Raw genomic sequence first — 16504 nt, 5'->3', positions numbered from 1 at the left:
GAATACATTAGGCCATTGTGTGTTCGTACCCTGTCGGTTGTAAATTCCTGCCATAACAGTCATCAACGCCACTGCCTTGCCTCATTGGTGTCGATACAACTTGCAGACCAAATTCGAAATTCAACCCGATCAAATATGTATTCTTGCACATCTCATCAGGACACAGCCACCAACCACAGCTAAAAATGGGACGTGTGTATTTCACATTAAAAAAAACAACAAAGTAAATAAATAATTCAATATCTTGCAGTGGCCTGCAAAAGTATTCACCCCCCTCCAAAGTTTTCACATTTTGATGCCACCTGAGCTTATTTGATGAAGCTTTCAAATCAAACTTTCTATGTGTGTGTGTGTGTGTGTGTGTGTGTGTGTGTGTGTGTGTGTGTGTGTGTGTGTGTGTGTGTGTGTGTGTGTGTGTGTGTGTGTGTGTGTGTGTGTGTGTGTGTGTGTGTGTGTGTGTGTGTGTGTGTGTGTGTGTGTGTGTGTGTGTGTGTATGCACATAGTTGGGTGTGTGTGGTCATTAACCTTAACATATCATTCTATTTGCGAACCTGCCCCCTCTCTGTCTCTGTCTTTTTGTAACTCTTTCTCTCTTTCTTTCTCTCTCTATTTCTTTCTCTTTCTTTCTCTTTCTTTATCTCTCCCTTCCTCACCCCCCCCCCTTCCTCATAATAAAATGCAGATATAGGTGTGTGTATGCATACATTCGTGTTTTTGTGTGGTTATTAAGCATAACATGTCATTCTCCTTGCTAACTGTTCCTCCTCCCCTCACCGTTCTCTCTCCTCCCCCCCCACTCTGGAGGGGGTGGGGTGGGAGGAGGAAGGGATAGGGTGGGTGGAAGGTGGGGGGTGGGAGGAGGGAGGGGAAGGGGTAGAAGTAGGGACCCTGCGTTGCCTGGCAATGCCTGCTACCTTTGCTATTGATGAATATAAAAAAAATTCTTTTGTTGGAATTGTTTTCACATAATTCATAATTCATCTAAATATGGCATTGTTGGTTACATTATTATAATTGATTGCAGGTTTGGAGTGATGAATGATCCAGAATTTTTTAATTAAAAAAAAATCAAACTTCCCTTTTTCTGGTAGTTTTGTAAGCATTTGTAAAAAATTGGTTTTATTGTCCCTATAATACTGCCTGATGAGGAATTCAAGCTACATTCTCCACCTGCAGATGATGAACTTCATGTTCTGAGGATTATTGTGCATTTTAAGGATCCAGTAAGTGAATGCTCATTTATGGTGTTAATCGAGGATATCACACTTTGAGTGATCTACATGGTGCTGCGTCAAGTCTATTTTACTTTTCAAAATTTTTTTTTTAGGTCTTGTGAGGTCCACTCTGCAAGTCTAATTCCTCCAAAAGTGTTTGAATGTTTAAAGTTTTACATTCCATTGCAACATTATTACCCGTCTTGTCAATTTTACAACAATAACTTATTGTGTTTGAAGGTGTCTCTGGATTAGTTTAAAAATTAGCTTTGAATTATTAATTTGAACTTTCATTTTCAAATCAACAACTCTCCTTTTGACATGTTTATCTACCGCAAACCATAAAACAATTTGTGTGTTTTGGTACTTTGTGTTCTCTCACCCATTCACTCAGTCTTATTGTAAATGAATTTGTACACACACACACACACACACACACACACACACACACACACACACACACACACACACACACACACACACACACACACACACACACACACACACACACACACACACACACACACACACACACACACACACACACACACCTTTGTCCTCTGAGATATTCCTGGATTATATTTAAAACACTGGTTTTCATTTGGAGTGGGATTTTTCTATTAATCAATATTTGCTACCATTGACCTCGGCTGAATTTGAACCATAAACGGACCTGTAACATATTCCACTTTACTCATCACTTGGCCACAGTAAAAGAACCTGATAAAATTAGTTTACATTGATCAAAATGAACCCACCTTGTGAAAAGACCCCACGGTATTTGAAGCAGGTTGAAAAGTGTGTTCCATGTCCACCATTGGTCTTGGTAAAGGTGGGATAGGCAGGAGACCAGGACGTGGATGTAATGCTGGACCTTTAGCCAGCGATGGAAATGATGATGTTGTCCTTTTCCCAGAGTATGCTTGGTGATGGCGGCCATTTGGTGCTCCGTCGAAGTGAGACATACAGTCCAACTGCTGAGTGACCTCGTCAGGGACCTGCAGATACATGTTCATGATGTCATCGACTCGTTTTATGGTTTAAATTAATTTCCTCATAATGTATTTCATTGGAAATTTTTTATTCCATGTCTTTTTGTTGACATTTTATCTTGAGTTATCTTAGCACTCCAGTTCATTTAAAGTATCCTCTTTCGGACCACTGTTGGCTTTCATTAATAAGCACCTCTATTTTTTGCAATGCAGACAAATTATTCATCCCCACCCTTCCCCCCCAAAAAACAACTTTTTTTCCTTAAATCTCCACATTAGGCTTTTCTTTCTCTTGAAATGACAATTCAAACGGATTATTCTATTTATGACGTCAAATGAGGACAAACTGTTCAGAAAAGACAAATTATAGCAAGTGCTGCCAAACGTTATTCCTGTGATAAAAACAGACCACATCAGATTGAGGTCTTGAACGATGCCAGGCCAACTGCGGCTTGGCCCACGTATGCACATTACCCTATGAGTGGTCTACCCTGGGTTTGAATGTCAGCACAACTATAAACTGTCACCCTGGTGTTGTGCAGGCAGGGCATTTCATCACATCACAAAGTGCGTTGTCCCTCGGATGGACGTTGAGCCACGTGCCCCAGCCCGAGCATTGATGAACTTTTAAAATCTCAGTGTGTCTTTTGCGAAGAGTAGGCGAGTTCCAAATAGAGTAGAAGAAGAATAGGTGAGCCAGAACCCTGAATAAATTCCAAATTTCTGTTCTAACCGAGAGGGCATTATTGCCGCACCCCTGTAAGGACATGTACAAACCCACATCCATGTGCTGCATACAAACAATGGAACAAGAAGAGTGGTTACCAAACTTTTGACGAGCTGACATTCGAACTTCATGCATTTCACATTGTTGACTTCTTCAATGTATGAAAAAAGAAAAAGATGAAAAAAACATTTATTCTTTATTTCTGGACTAAACTGTTCATCAATTATGAAATTATAGTGTTTAGTAGCATAGCGTGTGTCCTTTGTCGTTACATCTGCCAACGAAGGTGGACGGAGGTTGTCTATTCACCCCTGTTTGTCTGCGAGGAGGATATCTCACAAAATTATAGACAGATTCGGACGAAACTTGATGGACAGGTTGGGTATGTGACAAGGAAGACTTGATTAAATTTTGGTGAAGATCTAGATCCGGATGCTCGAATTTTTTTCAGTGATTCTTCATCACTGAGAGATGGGGCCAAAAACGATATAAAGCACGATGTCTCAAAAAGTTTGTGGACGGATTTCAACGAACCTTGATGGACGAGTTGGTTGTGCGACAAGAACAAGCTGGTTACGTTTTGGTTCAGGTATGGATTCAGATGTGGCCTACAGGTGGTATACAAAACATAAACTGTTCAGCCTGGTGGAGGTATGTGCTCTACCGAGTGTTGTTCCAGTTATTAATGTGATGTGAGATTTTGGGTACGATTCTCTTGAACGTGATGTTCCATTACCAGAATCAATTTACCACTGCCCCCCCCCCCCCACAAATTATCTCCCATTAAGCAGCCACAATTATTTTCTAGTCCTGCACTTTTCATTTCATTTATCTGTACCCGTGGTCTAATGCATTGCTCTTGTGGCATCTCGTTTTGTTTTTCATTGTTAATGACGAATTAGATAGGAACCTTTTTCTTGTGAAAAAAGGTCCACTTCTCCATGCAATTCACTCCTGCGAATTTCCCACCATTGCATTAAAATGAAAAAAGAAAAAGGTAAAATGTATTTTCCTGAGTGGTGAGAAAATCCTCCTTTTTATGGTGAGCCTCTCTCTCTGAGGAGCAGTAATCCAACAAACAGAACTGTCACGAGTCACACCTCCAATTATAGTATCCCAAGTGGTCGAGTATTAAGGAGAATAGTCGGGAAGGTACGGGTATATGGTACGGAGGAAGGATTGGAGACAAATATTCCGCAGCATCTGCTAGCGAAACATGCTTGTTTCTTCCCATTACCATGACAAAGGTTGCCATCGTCTTAAATTTTTATCAAAAGGCTGAGCTAATTGTTGCTGTGCTTGGCATTCAAAACTGACCCAAAGCACGGCATCGAAACGAGATACCAGGAGCTCAGTGGATGTGCTGGCACTCCTCGCAGCATCTCTAATGTGTGTTAGATATCATGGGACCTGCCAGCAGAAATGCTGATAAATCCCCCTGTTATTGTCAGAGCTGCAGAGATACAGCAAGGCTAAAAGTAGAGTTAGCCGATGGAACGAGGTTTGCTGATGGGAATCTTTGCGAGGAGTAAATATTCCTCTGCTAAACAAACCCTCGGTGCAAGTCATGTAACAATAAGAGAATCACCGTCCAGGTTTGAACTTGAATCCTGTGCAAGGAATAAAGAAAACACTCCAAATTTTAATTTTTATTGTGCATTACTGTATATCTACATTTGTAATGGATAAAACGGTTCGGCTTCCCTGCCATCCTGTTTGTGTCTAAAAACAAACAAACACAACATTCCTGAAACCCCATTTTGTCCTTCCCTTTGGTATTTATTTAAATGTTCTCTTTAAAGAGCACACAACTTGCAGCACGAAAAATGGTGGGAGAATGAAATGGGTGCCGTTTAAACGTATCCGGTTTACTTTCGAGAGCTCATGCTGATTTCGTTGGAACTCGTGGAGCAACTGTTTGAGCTCATGATATTGCCGGTACGCCCAAGTTTCCCTGCCAATTAAGCCAAAGAACACCAATGGCAAAGACAGCAGAAGGAAACATGAGCCAGGAAGTGATAAAAGAGGAAGATGCAAACAATCTGGGATGAGAAGGTGGGGTTTCATTGTGCGACTGTCAGGCTGAGTTTCCTTTCTCTGTCTCTCTCTGGCCACGGAACTCACCCTGCAGTGGAGTTGCAATGCCAACCAGCTGAGTCTCGCCATGCAGACGAGTTGAGTTTCGTTCTTTTTCGTTCTTTCTCTCTCTCTTCTCTCTCTCTCTCTTCTCTCTCTCTTCTCTCTCTCTTCTCTCTCTCTTCTCTCTCTCTTCTCTCTCTCTTCTCTCTTCTCTCTTCTCTCTTCTCTCTTCTCTCTTCTCTCTTCTCTCTTCTCTCTTCTCTCTTCTCTCTTCTCTCTTCTCTCTTCTCTCTTCTCTCTTCTCTCTCTCTCTCTCTCTCTCTCTCTCTCTCTCTCTCTCTCTCTCCCACAGTGAATAGCAATGTTTGGTGAGGTGTCACTCTCCCAACCTCCCCCCCTACCCCCCCCCTCCATCCTCTTTGTCTCCCCTTCCCCCTTTCACCCTACACCACCTGCCTCCTCCCACTTTCGCCCCTCCCCCCCCACTTTATTGACCCATCAGCGAAGCGTTGGGTTGTATTTACTGGTTATAAATAAATTGCATATATTAGAAATGTACTCAGCTCGTTCTGTCTTTCCTCCATTGGTGCAGCGTAGTCCACACACAAGATAGCCGGGAAGTTCTGCCCCACTAATTTGCTCCTTTTAGCTAGTGCATACTTGGCAGCTGTGCTCAGCTGCACCCGATATGGTAAGTTAATACATGTACACATTGAGGACACGAAGCTCGCTTGGTACGGTCAGTCCACCAGAAACAGTACCATGAGAGGTAGTGTACCCCTGCCAGGATTGGCAAGAGCAATTGGCATTCATGGTTGCTTCGCAACCCGCCGTTGCATGGAGTTATCTGTGTCTGGCGGCCTCAGGACTGGGCGTTCGTGAAGGACCCCTCGGACCCTGAAACTGTAACAGTATAAAATATCAGCTCATTTTTCTCCCATCTGAATCCATTCTTGCAGGTGATTGGTTTGTCAGTTAATTATGCTAAATAATGTGCAAAGCTGCTGAGAAATACATTTCTCTGTGTGACCTTTCTTATTTCTACTCTTTCTATCTTTTATGTCTCAATTTGTTTCCTTCCTTTATCTTTTTCTTCCTCTTTTCCCCTTTTGCTTCTTTAACTCTTTCCCAGGAAAGGTTTTTGTTTGCCACTGTTTTGGATTCGTCGTTTTGTAATGCAAGTTCGTTTCCAAGGAACTTTAAGGCAGGAGGAGGCCATTCGGCCCATCAAAGCACGTGCAATAGTTGCCAACTGATGGTTGTTTTGTCGTGCTCCATCCTTTCGAAATGCTGAGCAACAAGCAAGAAAACAGCATGCACCATTTTGAAAATCTCTGGTATGACAGTATTTGAACCACAGACCTCTCAACCTTGAAGCAAACACTCCAACCATTCCACCACCAAGTATGTATATCAAAGGTACCTTCAACTGTGGTTCGTTGAAATTTTTGAACTCCCATCGTAATGTAATGGCAAATCTAGATTTCATTCTAATTGCAAGTGGAACATCATAAATGTTGAGAATTATGTTTTTTTTTTTAAATAACGTCAATATACGGTTTGATTTACTCACTAAAACCTGATATTAAGTTATTACCCGATTGACCCTGCTGAGCTGACTTCGCATGGAAAATATCTCCGGAATATCATTTGATTCAACATTGTTTATCTCATTTAGCTTCTTGTTTACTGTTGAGCATTTCACACGCATTTGGTGGCCATGCCAGTGCAATTTTCACACATGAGATCCCACAATCCGATTAGCTTGAGCCCAGTTACAGTATTGGATGTGAGGCACACGATGTACCTCGGTGGATTCTTTTCATTTTGATAGATCACCACCAGAGGAAGCCAAATGATTTTTATCTGATTGGAATTTCAAAACCGTTTCGTTACGATCTGCTTCACTCTTGGTCAGGGAAGTGGTGAGATTGATTTGTGACTTGCCACAACAAAAAATTGAGATAAATCATTTCACAGAAAATTCTCAATCCTGGAGAACGAGGCCTCACTTAAATGGTTTTCTATTACGGGACAAAGAATGAAACTTCACACAATGGAAAATGTCTGCAGTACATGGACACTGACTGTATTGTTGCAATTCCTGGTTGATGAAGTGCTATATAAATTACACTTCATGCCGTTGCAATGTCTAAGTCAAATGGAAGAGCTGTCATGCACAGACATGCAGACAGAAACAACAGACTACACAAGACTTGACTTTTCAAATGAGGCAAACAACACCGGTAGGGACGGTGGATTGGGTAGTAGGGGGAAGAGGCCAGTGTAGCTCACCAATGCGCTCTGGGTTCTGGAAACATCATCTACAGTGGCGTCACCTTTTTCTTTGGAATCAGCAAAAGATTTCAAAGAGAAATCTCCCTCTTCCCTTTCACTACCAGAGGATGTCAATTGATGGAGGTTGTACATGCTCTATCCTCTAAATGCTGAACTGAGAACAAGGAAGCAGAAAGTATCATTTTTATTTTTTTTGGTACAACTCTGCCCAGGAAAGAAAAGGACCACTGACCTCCCAGACTCAGAGCGCATGCTTTCGTCACAATACCAGTCAATGGGCCACTGAGTTACATGCAAAAAATTATGGAAATTTTACATTTTTGGTAGATAATGTCAAGGCTCATATAATAGCTAACACACAGAATGTATAGTGTATACTTATAACAAATGGAGCAGGCATAAAACGTTGGGGAACAGAGATATGAGATCAGTGGAAGGGAGAGGGATAGGGTGGGGAACACGGGGTAAACAAGATGGACACTACAGGGACTTTCAGGAAGGAAAGCAGGGAATATGAAGGAGGTGGGTTTGGGGTGGATTAATGGTGATATAAAAGATTGTGGTTTTGGATTCGGGAAGATAAGAGATGGTGGTCAACAGCTATTTTGAAGACCTGAAGGGAAGAGTGGGATTGAAGAGTGTGGGAGGTTGTTCCAAAGGTGGGAAAAAAAAGAGGAATGAAAGAGTGAAGGTGAGCAGTGATTCTTGATTTTGGTAGTTTCACCAGAAGGAGGTTGCTGGTAGACCTTGAGCGCTCTGCGGAAATATGGGTGGGACAGATAGCAGACAGAGCAGGGGGTCAAGGCCGGAGAAGAGACCATAAAAGACAGAAAGACCACCGACCTGCCTGCAGTGAGAGTGTGAGAGACCCAAAGACTCGGCCTCATCGCGGGAGATACCAAAGATCTTAAATGCCTTGGTTTCCACAGCATGAAGCCGATAAAGTTGAGAGGCAGGAGCACCAGCCCAGATGGGGGAGCAGTACATGAAAGCTTTGTATGTGGTCAGGAGTTCAGGTGTGCCAAGGAAGGACTTTGCACACCGGAGGATGCCCAGTCGGCGACTGGTTTTGGAGGCCAGCTTGGAAATGTGGTTTTCCCAGAAAAGAACATGGTAGATAGTGAGACCCCAGAAGCTTGAATGAAAGGACTTCAAGAGGATTGTTGTCGATGGGGTGGGGGGGGGGAGTTCCAGATGGTCCTTTCGGAGAGACGTGGTGAGAATGTGAGATTTGTCAGGGTTGAAAGACATGTTCCAAGTGTTGTATCAGCTTGTGGTTTTACCCAGGTCGACAGTGAGCGAAGAAAGCTGCTGCTTGCCAATCTAAGCTATGACAGATGGTACAGCAGAGGGTGGAGTCATCAGTAAAGTGATAAAGAGTATTTTCCAGAGAGTCGGAGAGATCATTTATGAAAACCAGAAAAAGCACAGGGCCCAGAACACTCCCTTGAGGAACTCGGGCCTGGACAGGAAGAGGGGATGAGAGAAATCCATTGAGGGCCACATATTGACTGCGACAGGAGAAGAAGTTTACGAGCCATGAGTGGAGATGGCCTTGGATACCATAGGAAGAGAGTTTGGTGAGCACAGCAGGGTGCCAAACCATATCAAAAGCACGTGATATGTCTAGGGAGATGGCTCTGATCTCACATCTGGCATTGAGGACCTCTATCCATTGCTGGGAAAGCAGAAGCAGCATGTCCAGCGTAGAGTGACCTGATGTGAACCAAATTGATGATTGGAAATCAGGCCGTTGGAGAAGAGGAAGGATTTGATGTTGGAAGCAATGATGGATTCCATAACCTTGCTGACGATTGGGAGAAGGCTGATTGGTCTGGAGTTTCAGCGATCTGGTTTTGCAACTTCTCTATGCAGAGCAGTCATGTAAAATTAGTAAACGAGAGTAAATGAGAGGGTGAACAGAACAGAGAGAGGGTGAGCAAGAACAGCAGAGCAGGTTTTTAGGACAAGAGGGCTGATGCCATCTGGATCGGTTGCAGAAGAGTCGAGGTTTGACAGCAAGCTCTCCACCTTGTCGGGAGAAAAGGACACAGAGTTCAGGGACAGTTTGGTGCAACTGGGTAAGGTGGGTACAAAAAGTGATGGGTTGGGACACAACATTTAGAAGCAAACACGGAGTTTAGGCATTCAGCCTTTTCACGTGCAGTCTCAGCTGTGCAGCCATTTGAGGTAAGGGAAGGGATGATGGGGGAACGTACACCAGGAACAGACTTAACTGGAAGGGCACTCGGGAGAATGCATGCCTCCGCCATGCAATACCTGATCCAAGAGAACATATCAGGCTCAGATCAGATCCGGATTCGTATCTTCATCAAAATTGAATCAATTCGTCCTTGCCACACACTCAACCTGTCCACCAAGCTTTATCCGAATCCGTCCACAACTTTTCGTGATGTCGTGTTATATATTAGTTTTGCCCTATCTCTCAAAGGTGAAGAAACACTTGAAAAATTATCAGATCCGGATCCGGATTCTTATCTTCACCAAAATTGAATCAATTCATCCTTGTAACACATGCAACATGTCCACCAAGTTTCGTCCGAATCCGTCCACAACTTCTTTTGAGATATCCTGCACACAGACAAACAGACAACCACACAGAAAGAGTTGAAAACATAACCTCCTTCACCTTCGGTGGTGGAAGGAACTAGACACCACCAGGATTTGGAGGAGGGAGACAGGTTTGAGAGATCAGACTTGAGATTAGAAAGATGTTGTTTCCTGGCTCAACTGAGACACTCACTTGTTCCATGGAAGGAAGCTTTGTGGAAGGAAATGAGATTGCCTTCAGTAGGATTTGCCTTCCATGAGGCGAAGGCAAGTTGTTTTAAGAAAACTGTCTCGCCACAACGCCACAAGCTTCAGCATAACATGGGAGAGAGGAAGGGTAGGACAACTGAAGATGAGATAGGATAAATCTGAGCATGAGAGAGAGAGCAAGTTTCTTTGAAAGAATTCCCAGGACGAGTTGATGTCGGAGAAAATAGAGATGGGAGACGAGTCTGGAAGTTTGATGGCTGCTTGAAGTCCCTGCCAGTTGGCTTGAGTGAAATGCCAGATTCGTCAGCGCTGAGGTTGTTCTCTAATAGCAGCCGGAGAGATGACCACTTTAACAAGCATATGGTCAGATGAACCGATTGGATAAGTAGAAGACCAGCAGACATTTTTTGGGAAATTGGTCAAAATCAGATCCAGAAGAGATGGAGTACCATTGGTTGAGATCCAGGTCGGGAAGTTGACCGATTGAGTCAGTCCCAATGAGTTGCAGAAATACTTTGCTGAAGTGCCATGGCAGGTGAGAGAGGTACCCACACCTAGCCAACTGGCATGATGTCAATTGAAGTCATCACATATGCGGAAGAGAGAGTTGAGATGAGAGGATAGAAGTTGACAGCAAGCTCTCCACCTTGTCGGGATAAAAGGACACAGGGTCCAGGGACAGTTGGGTGCAACTGGTAAGGTGGGTACAAAAAGTGATGGGTTGGGACACAACATTTAGAAGCAAACACAGAGTTTTGGCATTCAGCCTTTTCACGTGCAGTCCCAGCTGTGCAGCCATTTGAGGTAAGGGAAGGGATGATGGGGGAACGTACACCAGGAACAGACTTAACTAGAAGGGCACTCGGTAGAACGCATGCCTCCGCCATGCAATGCCTGATCCAAGAGAACATATCGGGCTCAGATCAGATCCGGATCCGGAGTCTTATCTTCACCAAAATCGAATCAATTCATCCTTGCCACATTATCATTATCCGACTTGGGATATGCATCAGATTTTGACCACCAGCATTTCGGGGTCTGCAGACCACGTCTGGGCCCAGCCAATGGTGGCCACCACAGAAAAAAACAGTCAGAACCCTCTGAATGCCTGTGACCAAGTATCTCGGAGGTTCAAGTGGGATAACTCGATGCCAAATAAATGAAACCACCAGGTTGTTTATGATCGACACCCGTGTCTTAAGCGAGAGAAGTTGATACAATCTTCTCCACCTTGCCAGTTTCAATTAAATTTTTTTCCAGGAAGTTCTCCCAATTTTTTTGTTCATACGCTTCAATTCCTAGAAATAAGCCTAAATATTTAAACCCCTCACCACTGCACTGTATTCCTCCTGGTAAAACAGGCAGGGACGAGGAAGGCGATCTGGGGCCCACCCAGAAAGCTACACTTTTTTTTCCAATTTACCCTTGCAGTAGAAGCAAGCTCAAACTGGGTAAGGCAACGAGAGACCTCAGAAACATCTTTTTGATTTGCAATAGCAACACAAATATCATCAGCATAAGCTGAAACGACGACTTTGGAGTTTTGTGAAAGAGAGACTCCTAACACTGAGTTCCGAAGTAAAACTAATAAAGGTTCAACGGATAGATTGTGGAGCATGCCTGATAGCACACAGCCCTGACGGATTCCTCGCTGAAAGGGGAAAGGGTAACAAAGACTATTATTAACCTTCAGCAGACAAGATGCATTTTTCTACAATAACTTAACATAAGCAATACATTTTTCCCCAAACCCTGTTCTCCTAAATACATCAAACAAAAAAGAATGGTTAACACCGTCAAAAGCTTTTTCTTGATCTAAAAGTAATAAACCAAAACCAGGAGATGTAGTTCGACCGAGACTGATCAAGTCTCTCACCAAAAAAAATATTATCGTATATGGAACGTTCTGGAACACAGTATGATTGATCAGTGCCAATCAAGAAAGAGATGACTTCCTTTAGACGGGTTGCAAGTGCTTTTGACAATATTTTATAGTCCGTGTTGAGGAGTGACACAGGCCGCCAATTTGCGGTCTCATGCAGTTTCCTTTCTTCAGAAGGAGACACAAAACTGCCCTCCGGCAGCTCAATGACAATTCACCTTGTTCAACACTCTCCTGAAAGATCTCCAGAAGAGTAGGGCCTAGAATGTCCCAGAAAGCCTTATAAAATTCAGCCGGAAGGTCGTCTAGTCCAGGGGCTTTCCCATCCATCTTCTATCTTCTCATCCAAACTCTCTCTTCCTCATATGTGGTGACTTCAATTGTCATCACGCCAGTTGGCTCGGTGTGGGTACCTCTCTCACCTGCCATGGCACCTCAGCAAAAGCTTTCTGTGACTCATTGGGACTGACTCAATCGGTCAACTTCCCGACCCGGATCTCAACCAATGGTACTCCATCTCTTCTGGATCTGATTTTGACAAATTTCCCTGACAATATCTGCTGTTCTTCCTCTGCTCCAATCGGTTCTTCTGACCACGTCCTTGTCAAAGTGGACATCTCTCTGGCTGTTATCAGAGAACCACCTCACCGCCGTCGAGTCTGGCATTTCACTCAAGCCGACTGGCAGGGTCTCCGAGCAGCCATCAAACTTACAGACTGGTCTCCTATCACTACTTTCTCAAACATCAACTCATCCTGGGAATTCTTTCAAAGAAACTTGCTCTCCCTCATGCACAGATTTATCCCCTCTCGTGTTCAGTTGTCCTACCCTTCCTCCCGCCATTGGTTTACTGAAGCTTGTGGCGAGGCAGTTGTCCTGAAACAACTTGCCTTTGCCTCATGGAAAGCAAACCCAACTGAGGGCAATCTCAGTTCTTTCCACAAAGCTCGGAACAAGTGTGTATCTACCCTCAGGAGAGCCAGAAAACAACATCTTTCTCATCTCAAGTGTGAACTCTCAAACCTCTCTCCCTCCTCAAAATCCTGGTGGCGTTTAATCAAATCTGTTTCTGGTGTATGTTCCCCCTCCATCCCCTCCCTTACCTCAAATGGCTGCACTGCTGAAACCGCACATGAAAAAGCTGAATGTCTAAACTCGGTGTTTGCAGCTAAATCTTGTGTCCTAAACCCATCACTTTCTCTCCCCACCTTACCCAGTCGCACCCAACTGTCCCTGGACTCTGTATCCTTTTCTCCTGACAAGGTGGAGAGCTTGCTTTCAAACCTCGAGTCAGATTCTGCAACCGGTCCAGACGGCATCAGCCCACGTGTCCTCAAAGCCTGCTCTTCTGCTCTTGCTCACCCTCTCTCTGTTCTATTCACCCTCTCATTTGCCCAAGGTCATCTGCCATCTGCTTGGAAATCTGCTAACATCACTGCCCTGCATAAAAAAGGTGCAAAAACAGATCCCTGTAACTACAGACCAATCAGCCTTCTACCAATCATCAGCAAGGTTATGGAATCCATCATCGCCTCAGATATGAAATCCTTCCTCTTCTCCAATGGATTGATTTCCAATCATCAATTTGGTTTCAGACCAGGTCACTCTACCCTGGATATGCTGCTTCTGCTCTCCCATCAATGGATGGAGGTCCTCAATGCCAGACAGGAAATCCGAGCCGTATCCCTGGACATATCACGTGCTTTTGACACAGTCTGGCACCCTGCACTACTCACCAAACTCTCTTCCCATGGTATTCAAGGCCATCTCCACTCATGGCTCGCAGACTTCCTCTCCTGTCCCAGTCAACGTGTGGCCCTAAATGGAGTTCTTTCATCCCCTCTTCCTGTGCAGGCTGGAGTTCCTCAAGGTAGCGTTCTGGGCCCTGTTCTTTTTCTGGTTTTCATCAATGATCTCTCCGACTCTCTGGAAAATCTTCTATTTCTCTTTGCCGACGACTCCACCCTCTGCCGTACCATCTGTCATCCCTCAGACCGGCAAGCAGCAGCTTCTTCGCTCACTGCAGATCTGGATAAAATCACAAACTGGTCCAACACGTGGAACATGTCTTTCAATCTGGACAAATCTCACACTCTCACTATGTCTCTTCGAAAGGACCGTTTACAAAACCCCCCCATCCACTTTCTCAACAATCCTCTGGAAGAAGTCTTTTCTTTCAAGCTTCTGGGTCTCACTATCTGCCATGACCTTTCCTGGGAAAGTCACATTTCCAACCTCGCCTCAAAAGCCAGTCACCGACTGGGAATCCTCCGTCGTGCAAAGTCCTTCCTTGGCCCTTTTGAGCTCCTGACCACTTAAAAAGCTTTTGTCCATAGCCTGATGGAGTACTGCTCTCCCCTCTGGGCTGGTGCTCCTGCCTCCCACCTTTCTCGGCTTCACGCTGTCGAAACCAGGGTATTTAAGATCATCGGCATCTCCCGCAATGAAGCTGAGTCTTTGGGCCTTTCACTCAATCACCGCAGGTTAGTCGGTGGTCTTTCTGTCTTCTACCGACTCCTCTCCAGCCTTGCCCCCCCCTGCTCTCTCTGCGATTTGTCCCCACCACATTTCCACAGGGCGCTCAAGGTCCGCCAACAACCCCCTTCTGGTAAAACTACCAAAATTACGAATCACTGCTCATCTTCACTCTTTCATTGCTCTTTTTTCCCGCCTTTGGAATAAACCTCCTCACTCTATTCTTTCCCATTCTTCCCTCCAGGCTTTCAAAACAGCTGTTCACCACCACCTCTCATCTTCCCCCATCCAAATCCTCGATCTTTTCTACCCCCGATAATCCACCCAAGCCCACTTCCTTCAATTCCCCTGCTTTCCTTCCTGAAAGTCCCTGTAATGTCCATCTTCTCCTCGCCATGTTCCCTGTCCCATCCCCATCTCTCTCCCTTCCACAGTTCACCTAATGTGTCTGTTCCCCACTGTTTTGTCCCTTCCACTCCCGCCCTCTTGTCTCATGCCCCCTTGCTGTGAGTTGTGTGTTAGCTCTCATACGAGCCTCAACCAAGGTATACAAAAAAAAAAATCCTTGCTATCCTTGAGCGCAGCAGTAAGTTCTCCAAGAGAAATGCCAGGCTCAAGCAATTGTTGTTGGTCTTCAGACAGAGAAGGGAGCTGTTCAAGCATCGCATTCCTGTTCTCCTCATTCACAACTCTTTTTACGAAGAGTTTAGAAAAAATAGTCTTGTGGTTCATGCTTGATATCACTCTGGGAGGTCAACAAATCACCACCAGCAGAGCGCAAAACATGGATTTGTTGAGAGGTCTTGACCATTTTTTCCAAATTGAAGAACCCTTTGTTTGGTGTATCAAGTTGGATTTTTTTCATTCCGCAGTCGGACGAAAGCACCAGCTGCCCGCTCTTTCACCATTTCAGCCAGAAGGGTCCTTTTCTCCGACAACTGCTGGACATTCATGCTAGACAACCCAGGTTTCTGCTCACAGATAAGTATATCGTTTTGTAAAGCAGATATCACACCAAAAGCGTTGTTTGTGCTGTAAGAGCAGTATTGTTGGCAAAAACATTTGATTTGGGACTTTGTGCAGTCCCACCATTGTCTTCAGTTCAAATATGAACCGTTTTGTGACTCGCATTTTTCCCATACCATTTTAAAAGCTTCTATAAAATGTGCACTTTGTAAAAGTTTCAAATTAAAAGTCCAATATGCACTTCCACAGACATGATGAGGAAAGCCACACACCATAACAATCATGTGATGATTGGAAAAAACCAGACGGCCTTATATAAGAGTTCTTAACAATGTTTACCATTTCATGAATAACATAAAACCTGTCTCGGCGAGCCATCGTCAAAACATTTCTTGATGCACAAACCCATGTACAGTATACTGACGGATATTACGGTTTTGTACCCGCCACACATCCACCAGTTTAAACTTTTTGATTAGCTGTGCCAAAGGCCTTGCACTGGGTGGATGAGGCTCACAAGTGTTCCGATCAAGTTGTGGGTCGAGGGTGCAGTTGTAGTTGTAGTCACCCCCCAGACACAACAACATGGTTAAGTCAATGGTGCTTACAAACTCTGCCAACTTGTACAGAAAGGCACCTCTTTCAGAGTTAGCACTAGGACAGTAAACATTTGTCATGCAAATCTTTAGGTTACTACTGACAAATTGCACAGACAGTAAGTAACCTTTGCAAATTTCCTGACAAGTTATCTCCGAAGGCTGGAGTCGAGGATGCAACACTATTGCCACACCAGCCTTGGCCTCAACAAGCGCACTCGAGAAAAAAAGACAACCTTTAAAGATTTCACACCACTCATCCTCAGAAGACTGATTTGCATGCGTCTCCTGTAGCATTAGCACATCACTTTTTTCATTTTGGAAGAGCTGAAATACCTGGAGGTGACGCACACAACTGTGGCCTCCATTGACGTTCAGAGATGCTACTTTTATCTCCATTCTGTTAGTTATTCTTGAAGCTCTTTACCAGCCCGAGTAACACATTTCCTTAACCTTTGGAACTGAGGCTCTGACATGTTAACCTGAGAAGGAT

At 44.3% G+C, this 16504-nt stretch overlaps 1 protein-coding gene across 4 annotated transcripts in view; it reads right to left on the bottom strand.

Annotated features, from left to right (window-relative positions):
• Positions 1-16504, bottom strand: part of LOC147026054 (kelch-like protein 29) — a 162081-nt gene that overhangs the window by 86089 nt on the left and 59488 nt on the right. For all 4 annotated transcript variants that reach the window (XM_085881057.1, XM_085881056.1, XM_085881055.1 and 1 more), the window contains exon 2: positions 1974-2213. In XM_085881057.1, the coding sequence (XP_085737183.1) occupies positions 1974-2180 (207 nt within the window). In that variant the 5' untranslated portion in view covers positions 2181-2213. The remainder of the gene's footprint in view (positions 1-1973; positions 2214-16504) is intronic.

The sequence above is a fragment of the Eptatretus burgeri genome, chromosome 5 (genome assembly GCF_056783735.1).
Source record: "Eptatretus burgeri isolate ZD-2024b chromosome 5, Ebu_testis_v1, whole genome shotgun sequence".
Taxonomy (NCBI): Eukaryota; Metazoa; Chordata; class Myxini; order Myxiniformes; family Myxinidae; genus Eptatretus; species Eptatretus burgeri.
Note: the sequence above shows the minus strand (reverse complement) of the source record. Positions and strands in the feature narration are given on the sequence as shown.